This window comes from Phocoena phocoena, chromosome 14 (assembly GCF_963924675.1).
Source record: "Phocoena phocoena chromosome 14, mPhoPho1.1, whole genome shotgun sequence".
Classification (NCBI taxonomy): Eukaryota; Metazoa; Chordata; class Mammalia; order Artiodactyla; family Phocoenidae; genus Phocoena; species Phocoena phocoena.
Genome location: NC_089232.1, coordinates 30,506,181 through 30,521,783, shown reverse-complemented (window position 1 = coordinate 30,521,783; position 15,603 = coordinate 30,506,181). Strand labels below are relative to the sequence as shown.

The window sequence follows — 15,603 nt, the reverse complement described above, 5'->3', positions numbered from 1 at the left end:
TACTGAAGACCGCACGCCTACAGCCTATGTTCCGCAACAAGAGAAGCCACCGCGATGAGAATCCTGTGCACCGCAACGAAGAGTAGCCCCTGCTCGCTGCAACTAGAGAAAGCCTGCGCACAGCAACGAAGACCCAGTGCAGCCAAAAATAAATAAATAAGTAAATAAATTTATGTTAAAAAAAAAAAATTGGCACCAAGTCACAGATTGTACCTACCTATGACTCAGTTCTACTTCTGGGAATCTATCCTAAAAACAAAATGAAATACAAAAAAGAGCTAAACACATCAGGTTGAGAACAAAAAACTGAAAACAAATGTCCAACAATTAGAAAATTGTCCCATTTAATGAACCATTAAAACTTGTTATAAAGACGATATAATAACCTCCAACCATGCCAATGATAGAATAAGAAAACAACATACAATGTTATACACCTTATGATAATTTCTTAATTCAGTTGTAGGAAAAAATTTTGCCAGCATAGTAGTAGATTTCCATCTGTGGCTTTTTTAAGATGGTAAGATCACCCTGGGCTTCTCAATTTTCTGAAATCTCAACTTAAATCCATGAGCTAGAAAATAAAGTCACTCAAATCATGGTCAGGCACTTCAGAAATGGAAACCCGGATGTATATTAATATGAAATACTGCAAGCAAATGCTTTAATTTAGCGTTAAAAAACATTTATTTACTGCCTAGTCCACTCATTTGCATTTCAAGGGTAGCTCTGTTAGAACGAAAGACCATTAAAAGGTTTAACACTATTTCCCCACATCTCCCAGGCCCAACCCTTCGTCCACGCGCTGGATGTCGGGCCAGTTACTTAACTTCATTCCTTAGTTTCCTGACATGTAAAATGGGCATAACTGTTAGTACGTCACAGGACAGTTATGAAAATTAAATAGGTTATTACGTGTAAACTGCCAGGAATAGTGCCTGGCACAAAGTAAGTATCAATATCTATTTTTTCTGATCTTGAACAAGTCTTTCCACAATACATGTCATCAAATTTCCTTTTTTTGAGTTCAAATTTAGCTTTAGAAGTATTATTTTAAAATTTTTAAACTTTTTACACAACCAGAATGTTCTAAACCTAGAAGACAATTCATGTATTGCTGTGTTTACCTAGAAGGTTAAAGGATAATTTCATCTTATCAGCCTACAGTCCAGTGTATTACAGATTGTTGTCTTAGTTTCTTTTTTTTTTTTAAGTTAGCTGGGAAATTCCAGGATTGTAGTATTTAAGTATCGGAATACAAAAACTTGAAGTTTATTGATGTTGTCTTATTCTCACAGTTCACTTAAAAATGTTGGCCTCATCTAAGTCAAGGAGTTGAAGGTCCAAGAAGAAGGGCGTCTGAGGAATAGACACCCAGCCTGCAGTTCAGCAACTTTAGTAAGGTGGGTGTAACTCCTGCTGTTGGTTGTGTAGCTGGATAATCTGACATACTATCCAGTGTACCCTTCCCTCCACCCACTGAGTCAAGGCTGGGGGGTGGAGTGACGGGGCGGGAAGGGATGGATAGATACCGACCAGAAGTCCTCAGAGTTCATTTCCAAGCTTAACAACAGTCTGAAAAACAAGACTCTCATTTGAAAGAGGCCAACTTTGTTGAAAGGGAGAGCTCTGGTGGGCAGAGCTCAGATGGCTGCTCATGGGGTGCTCACATGAGCAGGGAGGAGGCAAGATATGACAGCAGAAAGCCTACCACAACCGAGACGGAGATGAGATTGAAACAGCGGGAGGTGGTTCCTCAGGGAGGATGGACCAGTGTGTAGAAGCTGCCTGACCCCTGGGAAGGGTCCTGTACTGTGCCATCCCGGCCTTGACCAGGGGACGGGGGAGAGTTCCAAAGGTAACAGAACCCAAGAAAGGCAAAGTAGAATCTGAGGAAAGCAAGGATCAGTACCCACTTCTCAGGATATAGTCTCTCAGAGGAGCTGGTGAGCACTGGCTGAGGGACATCTTTAGGAACATGGGCCTGAGGGCAGCCGTACAGCCCATCTGGGGCGGGAAGGCTGGGGATACGAGAAGAGGCCTGCGTTCTGAATGGCGTGGCTTAGACAAGAGAAGCCACAGGGGGGCCATGGACACCCACAGTGGATGTCAGCTCAACCACACCTAAGATAAGGGGCCAGAGAACTAGCTGGGCCAGAGGTGGGGCAACACACGAGGCTCCCACCACAGCCTCTGGAGTGTACACACTCCTCACGGTACCAGAGGAGGGGCAGAGGGAGGAGGGAGATCACTTAGGAGGCAAAGGAGCCGCCACACGGAATATTCTGAACGCTGAACTGACTTGGCTTTACTCAAAGAAGACAGGCCTTAACGGGGCAAGATAAAGAGTTCTCCCACCATCTGCGTCATAAGGGGTTCTCAAGAACAAGTGGAGAACAGTGTAGCAAGTAAAGTGGCATTTCTTCCCATCTAAACTGTGCTCTCATTGTTAATACTGCTTCAGTGTGTGAAAGTCCAGCCAGGACCCAGAGATCAGAATCCAGCCTTGTGGCTGCAGCCTCACTGCCTCCTGTCTGGAGGGAAAGCCATACAGATGATCTTACAGCAAATGAAGCTCATTCTGAGCAGGGCTTTGGCCACAAAGTCCCATGTGGTCTGTCTCCTCTCCTGGGGACCTGGCCCAAATAGCATGATGCAGGGGGACTCTGCCCCTCAGTGCCTCTCACCTCAGAGCAACCCCAATGAGGCAGGTGTCCCAGGCCTGTCTTCTACACCAGAGGTACTGGAAGGACGACTCCTGGAGGGAAAAACCTTCCAAAAAGGAAGAGAGCGATCCAAAGAGGACCGGAAGAGTTCTGAAAAATAATTGAGTCGTATTTCTAATCCCTTTACGCTCCCACTAAAAGATCTACCTTTAATACTGTGTCTTTGGCGTACATTTTATCCCTGATCTGCTCTGAATAGCCCCGGAATTAGAACAGGGGAGAAGGTGGCAGGTGGGAGGATACACTGACCTCCCTCAGGGGCAGGTTTATGTGGTCCGAGCATTTGGTGGTTTTCTGCTGACCCAAAGGAGCTGTCTGTCTCCAGGGAGGTCCCACAGCACATCAGAGAAGTCCTGCCTCTAAGGACCCTCTCAGAGAAGGGTCTTTGAGAGATCCTTCCATCCAATTCTTGCCATTCTCTTCCTTGTTCATGTGGGACCAATGAGATGAATCTTTCACAAAACTCATATAAATAATCCCTCCAAAAGTCCACAAGAATAGATGAGAACTAACTCCAGTTTATTTAATCACCAGACCCATTATGTGTCAGACAAATGGCTTTCTCAAATGATTCTCAGCTCACTGACAGACCCAGGGGCGCACACCATATAGAGATCTCCTCAAGCACACCAAGCTTCACGCCACACACACAGTCACATGCACACGCACAGGCAAAACCCACTTCCATGACTGACTCAATCTTTTGTCCCCATAGAAAAATCTGAGTTACGACAAAAGAAATCTCCCTCTCTTATTTTCACAAAGAAATAAGGATTTGTCTTCCCTGTAACCTTTTCTTCTTACTTGATCAGATTGGGCCTTAAGGGTCTTCCTTGGGTGCTGGTTGGATCTCTTCCTAAGTAGCTGTAGCCTGGGGAACACTCCACCAGAGGTGGCATTACTCCAAAGTTAGATGGATCCTGTCCTGCATGTACCACATCTCACCTTCCCAAAGTTCCAGACAGAATGACCAGCATTCATATCATCAGAGCACCGACCCCTAAACCCCCGAAGTTTAGAAAACAATAACGTCCCAGAGCCAAATGCAACCACTCGTGCAGCCTTTCCTCTGTGCCCAGTGCCCTTGGTCCAGCACGGCAAAATTAAATGCCTACACTGGAGATGCAGCAAGAGGGGGTGGGGACTGACAAACCAAAGAGCACCTACCCCATCAAAAGGGAAGTTCAATTTTTTAAAACACTCTGCTGGCTAAACTCATCAGAATATGCCCACTAGGCCACAAGTAAATACTGGGGCAGATAAAAGTGATTCCCAAGGATAAGCCTAGACCTACCCCCTGTCCCGCCACACACACACACACACACACACACACACACACACACACACACACACACATGCTCTACTATGGTGGAATTTTTGCTATCACACATAACCGCTACCTGGAGGAAACGTGAGATGGAAGGCAGAACGTAGGTGTTTCAGGGCTTTCTCAGGATGCTAATAAATTCATCCCAACTAGCCAGACCATCTCATTTCAGAGCTTAAATTGCTATTAGAAGAAATGTCCCCAGTGGTTAATTTCACACACAGATGACCACAGCCTGAAGAGGAGGGGTCGAGGAAATCTACCACCCACGAGGCTTCCTTCTCTCAGAAACTCTTTCCAAGGAACGCTCCTATGACAGGCCAAAATTTAGAAGTGTATAATGGCGACACATCCAGGTCCCGTAATAGGCACTTACGTTCATGCATATAACGCTTTCCAGAGCTTCTCTGGCCCCAGCACAACTGGCATCTCACTTCAACACTGAGGGTGGTCTGTGTCCAGGGACACAGTCTCTACAGGAGGACAGGCAACTCTGAGCAAAGTTCAGAGCCTTGCATGATGTGAAATGCCCAAGCCATAGCCACGGGTGACAAATAGAAGGAATAAACAATGGTGGGTTAGTGAACATCTTGCCACCCAGTAATGTCTAATCCCAAAAGAACAAAATCCTACACCTTGAAAGTCCAATTTTAAACAAGCCTCCCTGGACCTTGACATTAATCCCTATCCCTACCGAGGCCAGATGCATGGCTGGCCCACGTCCTCTCCATCCACGCACACACTTATTTGCTGATTCGGTCCCCAAGTGAACCCGCTCTGGCCCGAGCAGTTCATCTCCCGTCCTGCCATCAGCAGATTCTTATGTGCTTCACTGGGGATTTTGCCTCTCAGGAATGTTGTTGATATTACACAGCCTTTTCTGACCACACCCCCAAGTCCCTCCAAATGCCCATCTCTACCAGCACCAGATTCCACTCCTCAGAGATCCTCTCCAAGAGCAGGAAGAAGGGTGCCATTCCTGCAAACTGAAGCTGGAGGGGACCTGCCTCCCAAATCCTGAGCCCCTCTGTATATGAGCATTTCAGTCCAATGAGCCACATCGGCTGTCCCCAGGTCTCCAGTTAGGGTATCTGGGCAGACCCTGAAACCCTATGTAGTTGCCCTTCAAATAAATGGGAATGACCCCTTATGACGATTGTTTGGCAAATAGAGACCAGTCTGAGCTTTGTTTCCTTGGCCCCTTTATCTTGATCCATCCTAGAGAGGGTTATCATGGAGGGGCAGCCTGTCATGGGTGTTGTTATGGGCTGAACTGTGGTCCCCAAAATACAGTGGAAGTCCTAACCCCCAGTACCTGTGACTGTATTTGGAGTTAGGACCCTTAAAGAGGTGATTAAGTCAAAATGAGGCCATTAGGGTGGGCCCTAATCCAATCTGACTGGTGTCCTTATAAGAGGAGGAAATTTGGACACATAGAGGAGAGACACCAGGGCAAGCACACACCCAGGAAAGGCCATCTGCAAGCCAAGGAGAGAGGCCTCAGAAGAAACCAAACTTGCCAACACCTTGATGTTAGACTTCCAGCCTCCAGAACTGTGAGAAATAAATTCCTGCTGTTTAAGCCACTCAGTCTGTGTACTTTGTTACGGCAGCTCTAACAAACCAACTACAGGTACTAAAGCCCAAGAGGGGCAAGGAGAACAGCCATGCAGGGAGGAGATGGTATGGAGATGGGAGGTGAGTTACCCACTGGATGTCCTTGAGGAAAGTGATTCCAAGGCTGGAAAAGTACAAGATGCTCAAGCTTGGACCATCTTCTGCCAGAAAGGAAGTGATCAAAGAATGATGGTGACATTCAAGCGGAAAGGCAGCCCACTTACAAGGGCTGTCACTGGCCACAATGAGGACAGTTTGAGTAACAAAATAAGTCATGATATTATATGATGATGTAATAATCCACTGAATGGAAAACCACGTGTCTATAGTATTAAAAACTGAATATAGAAACAACCAAAATGTTCTACAATAATAATTAAACTGTGGTACATCCATCCCATGAAGTAATACTCACCAATAAAAAGGCAGAACAGACTACTGATACAATAACTTGGATGATTTAAAGCACATTGTGAAAAATGAGCTTAAAAAGGCCAGTCTCTAAAGGTTATGCACTGTATGTTTCCACTTATACAAAATTCTCAAAACGATAAATTAGAGAGATGGAGACCAGATTAGTGGTTGCAGGGGTTAGGGAGAGTGGAGGAGTAGGGGCAGTGGGTGGGTGTGACTATAAAGGGTAGCATGTGGGACAGTTTTATGGTGATGGTTCCACAAAACTACACATGCGATAAAATGACATGGAGGGCTTCCCTGGTGGCGCAGTGGTTGAGAGTCCGCCTGCCGATACGGGGGACGCGGGTTCGTGCCTCGGTCCGGGAAGATCCTACATGCCGCGGAGCGGCTGGGCCCGTGAGCCATGGCCGCTGAGCCTGCGCGTCCGGAGCCTGTGCTCCGCAACGGGAGAGGCCACAACAGTGAGAGGCCCGCGTACCGCAAAAAAAATAAAATAAAATAAAAATGACATGGAACTATACACACATAATACCAATATCGACTTTCTGGTTTTGATATTGTACTACAGTTACATAAGATGCAGCCATGGGGGGAAACTGAGTTAAAGGCAATAGGGGACGTCTCTGTCGCAAAATAAAAAGTTTAATAGAAAGTTTGATGGGGCTTCCCTGGTGGTCCAGTGGCTAAGACTCGGCACTCCCAATGCAGGGGACCTGGGTTCAATCCCTGTTCAGGGAACTAGATCCCACATGGCGCAACTAAAAGATCCCCCATGCCGCAACTAAGACCAGGCCCGGCCAAATAAATAAATAAATAAATATTTTAAAAATAAAACAATAGATATCACTTTAAGAAAAAAAATAGAATGTTTGATGAATAATGAGATATCTAGATAATTTCAAAGCACCTTCGCACAAAATGCAGATTAATTACAAAAGAAAAGGGCTAACTTTAAAGTGGAAAGGCCTGGAAGTCACTACGTTAAGCACCTGATCAAAGTGAATGTCCTTAGTAATGCGACAAATCAAAATCTGCCCCTCTCTGATAGGGTGCAATGAGTAGAAAACCACAGCACTTCCATATTGCTGCCAAAGAGGCATATCTGAATCTAATCAGGAGGAAAGAGACAAAACGACTGGCCTGTAATCTTCAGATGTGTCCAGGTCATAAAAATTACCTAAAGACCAAGGAATTTTTCCAGGTAAAAGGAGGCAAAAGGCAAGGGACAACTAAACGCAATGCATGATTCTTAACTGGGTCCTTTTGCTAGAAAGCACATTTCAAGACTGTTGGTGCTACTTGAATGGGGCCTGAGGATTACATGACTGTAATGCCACATAATCTCCTGATTTAGTGGCTGCACTGGGGGTCATACAGGTGAACGTCCCCATTTCCCATTTGAAGGAAATGCATGCTGACGTCATTAGGGGCGATGGCCATCAGGTTGGCAAATTACTCTCAAATGGATCAGGGAAAAAGTTCTTTGTACTATACGTGCAACTTTTCTTAAGTTGATTTTTTTCAGGATAAATGTTTTTAATTTTTTAAATGAATGATCTGAATGTCAAAGACTGAGAAACCCCTGACAAAACTGATGAAATCCTAAAATCCTTCTGCAAAAACTGGCACTCTTTACATTCAGGCCTTGGAAGTCACACTTGACAGAAGTTATACACATACGTAAAAAAATCTCAACTATGTGATTCTCTGTTCATTCTAAGAATTAGCACACCCTTCCAATTAACACCTTAGACGTGGTTAGCTAAAAGACTAAAAATTGAGTGCTGTGTTCCCTTTTTAAAACATTTCCAGCCAGAACTTTCCTGTTTCCTACTAGAAAATGATAGTCCCCACTTTAAATCAATTTACCATAAGTTGGCAAATTCAATGATCAATTATCCTTGGAAAAGCAGGACTTCCGTTGTACATCCTTGATGCTGGCACGGGCCTGCTCTGTACCAGGCCCAAGGGGACTGGCTGGAAGGACTAGCCAGGCACCTCACTGTGAGAATGACATGGTGATGCCTACCTGATAGGGACCAGTGAGGATTAAGTGCAAGCAAGATTCTTGCCTTAATATCTAACGCACTAAAACCACATTTGGGGAAGCATGACCATTACTAACTTAGACAGTCAGGTTCAAGGTTCAGTTCACTCTTCTCCTTTTCAGTTTCACTCTTTGTTCTCAGTCATTCCCTGTCAGCTCACGTAATAGAATAGGAATTCTGTATCCTAAGAGTTGACTGGAGAGGGAAGTTTTAAATCTCAAGTGGCCAGAACTGGAAAATCTAGACTGAGCATGTGCACAAGTGGGATCCTTAGAAAACAGTAATCAAATCAGAAACGAGGCCAGCCAGTCAGCAGAGAGCCTGTAAGACCTCAAACCACAGCGGAGCACTGGTAAGAGCCAAGTGAGAAAACCCAGACCACTTGTTGCAAACAGAATGACAATGCCTGGGGCCCGTTGTTGACTGCTCACCGATCAATACTGACTGCTTCGGAAAGAGAAAAACAAGTACCGTATGCTAACACATATATATGGTGTCTAAAAAAAAAAAAAGGTCATGAAGAACCTAGGGACAGGACGGGAATAAAGACGCAGACCTCCTAGAGAATGGACTTGAGGATATGGGGAGGGGGGAGGGTAAGCTGGGACAAAGCGAGAGAGTGGCATGGACATATATACACTACCAAACGTAAAACTGATAGCTAGTGGGAAGCAGCCGCATAGCACAGGGAGATCAGCTCGGTGCTTTGTGACCACCTAGAGGGGTGGGCTAGGGAGGGTGGGAGGGAGGGAGACACAAGAGGGAAGAGATATGGGGATATATGTAGAGCTGGTTCACTTTGCTATAAAGCAGAAACTAACACACAATTGTAAAGCAATTATACTCCAATAAAGATGTTAAAAAATAATACTGATTGCTCGTGGCGTGGCAAGCAGACTTAATAAAGTCCAAGTGAACACTGACATGCCAGGTACTGTGCTAGACACTCTGCTGACATGATGTCATTTGAACCTCACAGTTACCTTATGTAGGTACAATTATCATTCCCATTCTACAGATGGGGAAACCAATGGTTGGAAAATTTTAGTAGCTCACTCCAGGTCACACCGCAAACAAGTGGTAAAACCAGGGTTTGAACGTCAGCATTCTGCCTCCAGAGCCTGCACTCATCTGCTCTTCTAAACCACCTCCCACCACCCCCCATCATTTGTTACTCCACGGCCCCCACTGTTCCTTATACCACGCTGAGCAACTTGCTTAGTTCCAGACTCCTGCAAGCCTTTCTTGTTTCGGCAGCAATCGTGTTGGAGGATGGAACAAGGGGTCTTGCTTGTGTAACACTGAGACACAGCAAGAGCAAGGCGTCCACTTTCTAGACTTGGAGAAGCAGGCTGCCCCACGCAATGGCTTCCTTAGTTTGGCCAGGTAATAAGTGATAATGTTACAGTAAACCCCTTTGTTATTACTTAGAAAACTCTGTCTTCCAACAAGGCCGACTTAAAAACAAATGCGCGTGTGTAAGTGCACATGTGTGTGAGTGCGCGTGTGTGTACAATGGGATCACCATGCAGCTTTATGGAGGGCAAGCTACTTATTTCTTTTTCTGGAGACGTCAGAATCCGGAAAACCTTTTGATGTATTAATTAGGGTCGTACAAATGTAAGCTTAGGTCCCTATTGGGTGATTTTGGAGGAGTTGCCTTCCCCTTGAGCAGCTCTCCAATTAACTTGGGAACATAATAGCAGCCCTTTCAAACGAGCAAACTCACCTCCCCACTTAGGTGCTTTCACACAATGATCTTGTTTCAATCATGTTTTAACATGGAAAATACCTCATGCCCAAGGGATGCATGATGAGTTTTTGGACATCAACATGACTAAGAAGAAAACACTTCTCCAGACTCCTGGCTGGAGAGATAACTCCCATTGTAGACATCGCCCCCTGGCGACAAGTGTGTGTGCCGACTCACCATTGCCGCCATCTGCCCAGGACCCTTCCTCCTCATTCTTCAAGCCCACAGCACAACCGGCGTGTGGTATATTTCTCGATAGCTCTCTAGCCAAGGACATGTGTGGTTCAGAAGTACTGTTGCTACAGTTCTGATGACCTGGGTCTTGTTTCTAGAAACCATATTTAGTTGTCAAACAGTATGACAGATTTTAAAGATTTAAATCAATATATTTCAAAGTTCTAAGGTACGAAATGGTATTTAAGTAATGAGGGCAATGCTTAAGTTATTATGGAAAGAAAATCATTGCTCAACAGACTGTATTTTGTTCTACTATAACCTTAAAATGTTGTGTGATTGGCAACTGCATTAAAAAGACTATAGCATGGGACAGATTCTATATTTTATAATGAATGCGGCACAAAACAAAGCACTTCTGTTAGACAATTCACATGCAAGAAAAAACTAAGGCCACCTGCACCTGTCCAGGTATTATGACCATGCCACAACCCAGCCATCCAGTTTGGCCAGTAGGACAATCCATTCCCACCACTGCAAAACGTGTCCTCCCAGTAGTCACGTAATTAGGACTAGCAAACAAGAGGAAGAAACTAAAAAGTACCATTATACACTTGGCTATTTCTGCCCTAAGTTCCTAGAACGAATACGTTTCTCTTCTCTCTACTATCTGTCCTCTTTTGTCCCTAAACAGGATCACATAGCTAATTAGAAAAGACCTTCACGGATCTAACAACTGTTGTTCTTCCATCCTTCTGATTCTTCTTTCCAGGCTCAGACTTCCAAGTTGAATGAACTTGAAGTCTGCCACTTCCCTCTGCTTGGATTTCAGATATTTACCAACCACATACCCTCAACGCACAGCAAGGTGACTTCCAGCCACTCCTGGCCCCGCCTGCAGCTTCTCAAACGACTTCCCATGCTCGGATTCCCAAGATGCCCCCTCCCAGATTGTAGGACCCCATCCTGTTTCTCCACCTGCCCCTCTCTGATGGCTCCTCCTTTAGCGCTCATTTCTTAGGCCTCTTCTCTCTTCATAGTTTACCTCCTCTGACGACTAACCCATTTTCAAGCCTTCTGCATAGAATGAGCCCATGAAACCAGCCCACACCTTCCACTGCCTAATGGACACCCCTGAGCTATGTGCCCCAATAATGGTGGCGACATTATGGTGCCTCACAGTTTACAAAGCAGGTTCACTTGTGTCGTCCCACTGGATGGTCACAAAACCCCATGAGATCAGCATCACCAGGAAATCAATGAGCTCTCCGGCAGGGCTGCCCCTCAGGGAGGGCCTCTCCCAAGGGACATCCCTCTTCCTTTCTGTGTCCTGCCTAAGGTGCGTCCTGCTGAAGGAAAGCACTGCCATAGAGAGGGTTTAAGGAAACTCCTCTCATGCCCCTGGTGTCAAAGTCCCAGTAAAGGCTAAGCAACTTGGAGCTAGATGCCCTGGACAGCAACAGGAGGCAGGGATACAGATGGTCAGGAACTTGGCTCCAAAGCTTGCACAGACCCAGATTCAGACACCAGCTCTGACATTTCTTAGCTGTGTGGACTTTACCTGCATTTTGGCATCTTCTTCAGTAAAACCAGGATCACAAATAGGTCAAAGGACTGTATAAACTAACTAGAACGGACACATCAATTGTCTGGCACCTAGACAGGGCTCAATAAACGGTGGCTATCGTTGTTCTAACTTCTTAAACCTTTACCTCAGAGTCTTTGGCTCCTTCCAAAACATCACTGAGAACTTGTATGTATTCAGTTGCACCTTTGAGGATATCAACTTTGCTAGGCTTCCTGCTTTGGGGAAGAAATGGCACCAGCGCCTTCAGTTTGGCAAAACCACGGTTGAGATTTTTTATCTGGAAAGCAAAAAGGCACAGTGACACACAGGAAGCTAACTTGTAAGGCATCCCCCCAAACCACGGAAGGCAGTTGTGAGGGCTCGTTTCCACAGCTCTCTTGTCTGGGCAGGGAATCTAGGCAGGCACGTGCCGAAGAGCCATCGCTCCACAGCCATCACTTCCTGGCAAGGGGAGAGGGAGGGGCATGAACCTGGCAGCAGGGATGGATGGACTGGGAGGCGTGTCTAGGTCCACACAGACCTCCTTCTCTTCCTCTGAGAGCATCCCCACTGCAAGGTAGAGGCGGGCTGGGTAGAGGTTAAAAGCTCTGAGTCAGTACATCAGGATTTAAAACCCAACTCTAACATTTAGCTTTACAAAACTGTGTAGGATACTTCATATCGCCAAGCCTTAGTCTGTTTACCTGCAAAGTGGAAAATACTCCCCTTGCTGTGGTGTAGCTTTTTTTGTGGTGATTAAGTGACATAATTACACACCAAACACTTCCTCCTGACACACAGAAAGTCTTCAATAAGTTGTAGTAACGATAATGAATAAACTGTACAAACACTCGTCTATTCAGGTACTGTGCCAGCAACGCTTCAACCTCTTTCCCAGCGGAGTTGATGATATAGAGGCCAGAGAGTCTGCACGTTGGCAAGACTTGAAAAGTAGAATGAAGAGCCTTTTTCCCTTCATCTCCAGGGTCTAATTCCTTGGCTCTGAAGGCCTAGAATTCTGATGATCAACCCGCCGCTGGAGGACACAGGCCCTCGAAGAACCGGTTCCCACTACACCATGAAGCCAATATACTCACTCACTTATATTGAGAGCTCCCTCCTACCCCACATCAAAGTGGGCAAAGGACATAGTCAGCCCATTCACAGCAGAATACCGTGAATGTATTTCATAAGTTTATTGGTCATAATGTATTTCATACATTAAGTTTATTGGTCATAAGTTTCAATAAACTTATGAAAATATTAAACTTTAATAATCAAAGAACTACAAATTAAAACAGAAATTAGATACCATTTTTCATGTACCAAGCTGGCAACATTTTTGTTTTGATTATCATACCCAGCATTGGGGATGGAAAAAGGGAACAGTCCTATAGCCTGCAAAAGGGGATAAAAATTAATAAACTTTTCTAGAAAGCAATTGGACAACTTGTATCAAAAGTCACAAGACTGTTTATATCCCAGTAATTCCACTTCTACTGTCTTGCTCTAAAGCAATTATCAGACATGGGCATAGATCTATGTACCAGTAAAAAGCTGCAAAAAATCATATATGCCCAACACTAGGAGACTGAATAAGTAACAGTCCATTTATATGTTGGACTATGCAGTCAAAAACTGCTCTGCTTAGAATGTGAGGAAATGCTTTTGATAACGTTAAGTGAAAAAAATACAAAGATATGTACCAAATCATAACAATTTTGTAAGATTATGAATACGCACATATATAAGTAGAAAAAAGACTAGGAGGATATACACAAGAATGATAGTTCATGGTAGTTATATTTGCATTGTGGGTGTTTCCGTTCCCTATTTAGTCATTTCTCTGTCTTCCAGGTGTACTAATTTCATCATTATAAAGAATACTAAGGTCATTAGTTTTAAAATAGTAGGTAACACCAGGAGCCATTCTCTGCAGAAAGCAATTCCTTCCTGGTGGGGAAAGCCCAACTTAAAATGCAAAATATGGGATCAGAATCTCGTTTGAGAGCCGCATCAACACATCAGATCACAGGGTTATCATAAAGGGCTCCCAACTTTCCCTTAAGTCTTCTACACCTGCTTGGTCCTTTCTCCTCACACCCATACCTAAACAAAGCTCCGAGTTGATTGACTGGGGCTACGTTTCTAAAGGGCCCAGGAGTGTGCAGGAACAGTCCCCAGCAGAACTTCCTCCTCAAGTCCCAGGCCGGAATGTGCGTGCACCCTCTTCCAGCGTTCGCCCTTCCCTCTCTCGGTAGCCTCTGCAGCAGCCCAACCCAAAGACTGCAAAGGGCGGAAAGGAGACGGAATCTCACAAGTTTGGGGCCCGAGTTTAGTTAGTAATACTAAAAGCTACCAATAGATGGCGCTCCAACTCCGCCCGAGGGACCATCCCCGCGGGTGATTAACCGCGTACCCGCCAGAGTGGGAAAGATCCACTTTCTGTCCCCCGCCAGGGGGTTGAGTGGGAGTCTGGGTGCACACCCAGGCTTTGTTTAAATTCTTTGTTTAAAGTAAGGAAAAAAGTAACTTCCATTAGGCTCCCTGTGCCTCGCCCTATTTGTGTTTGGAGGCAGAGCGCTGGGAAAAGGGGACCCCAAGCACCCACCCAGCGCAGGAGGTAGTGAGACGTAAGCGCACTGCCGCCTCTGAGGGTTCAAAGCGCCTGCCAGGAGGAGACGTTTCTGAAGTGGTAAGGGGCCCCCTCGGCCTTCCCCAGACCCGCTTCCTGCACCGGTCCAGGTGGGTCGCAGGTGAGGCGCCATCCCGGGGCGGGTGGAGGCGAACAGGAGCGGCCCTCGGGAGGTCGCAGTCGCCCCGGGCCCCCGAGCGGGGAGTGGGCGCCCCGGGCCCCCGAAGGTGTCCGAAATGGGTGGTGGGTTTGGGGGGAGCCGGGAGGAAGGCGGCCGGGTCCCGGGGCAGGGACCTCGTGGGGCCGGCGCTCACCCGCTCGCGCTCCTTGGCGTTGGCCACGCGCCGCCGCTCCAGCACCAACTGCAGGTCCTCCGTGGACGAGTAGCCGCCCGACGGCAGCCGCTTGAGCCGGCAGACGGCGGCCAACTGGGGCAACGGCCCGAACTGCTCCCGCAGCACGTCGTCCAGCACCTCGGCCGGTGGGGCCCTCAGGAGCGCCGGCGCGGCGTCCATGGCGGCGCGCGGGGGCGGGAGGCCGGGCCTTCCCGCGCGGGCACCTGGGGCCACGCGGGGTCGGGGGCGGCGGTGGCGGCCCGGCCACCTGCCCCCATTCCCCTGCGCGCCTGCGTACCTGCGCCGCCTGCTCTGGGGAAACCGCTCCGGGACGCTCGGTTCAACAAGCCCCACAGGTGATTTCCGTGAAGCCTGGATTACAGCGCTGGCTCGCAAATCGGCTGCGCACTGAAGTCACCTGGGGAGTTTTAAAAAATCCACCTGCTCGGGTACCAGTCCCCCACATTCTGACTCAACCAATCTGAGTTGGGACCTGAGCGTCTGGACATGTGTACACACGTGTAGGCAAATATACATACGAACATATATACGTTTACCAGAAAAAAATTGATAGATACACACAAAACGTTTTTCAATTTCATTTTGAAATAAAAGTTGCAAGAGCAGAAACAAAAAGGTCCTATATCCCCTTCACCTAGATTTCCCACTTAACTTTTTTCACATGTGCTCCACCACTACCTTTCTATGCGTATTCCCGTTTTCATTTTTCTTTTTCTAAAGCGTTTCCTTAGTCTTGTCCTGTCTTCATGGCTTTGACAGTTTCAGAGAGTAGAAGCCTTTCAGTGTGGAGGATGTCCCTCAGCCTGGGTCTGTTCAGTGTTTCCTCATGTCCAGACCCAGGTCCTGCCCTCTTGGCAGGGACTCGATAGGAAAGATGCTGAGCTTTTCTCAGTGCCTCACATCAGGAGGCGTGATGTTGACCTGTCCCACCGCTGGCAATGTTAACTTTGATCACCCAGTCAAGGTGGTGTCTGCCAGGTTCC

At 46.6% G+C, this 15,603-nt stretch overlaps 1 protein-coding gene across 1 annotated transcript; it reads right to left on the bottom strand.

Annotated features, from left to right (window-relative positions):
* Positions 1–213: 213 nt before the first annotated feature.
* Positions 214–14,871, bottom strand: FIGLA (folliculogenesis specific bHLH transcription factor). The gene is given in 5 exon segments (XM_065891332.1): positions 214–244; positions 9,988–10,052; positions 10,055–10,216; positions 11,775–11,927; positions 14,579–14,871. Coding segments are annotated over 5 exon segments (612 nt in total). The 5' UTR covers positions 14,780–14,871.
* Between the last annotated feature and the right edge of the window lie 732 nt (positions 14,872–15,603).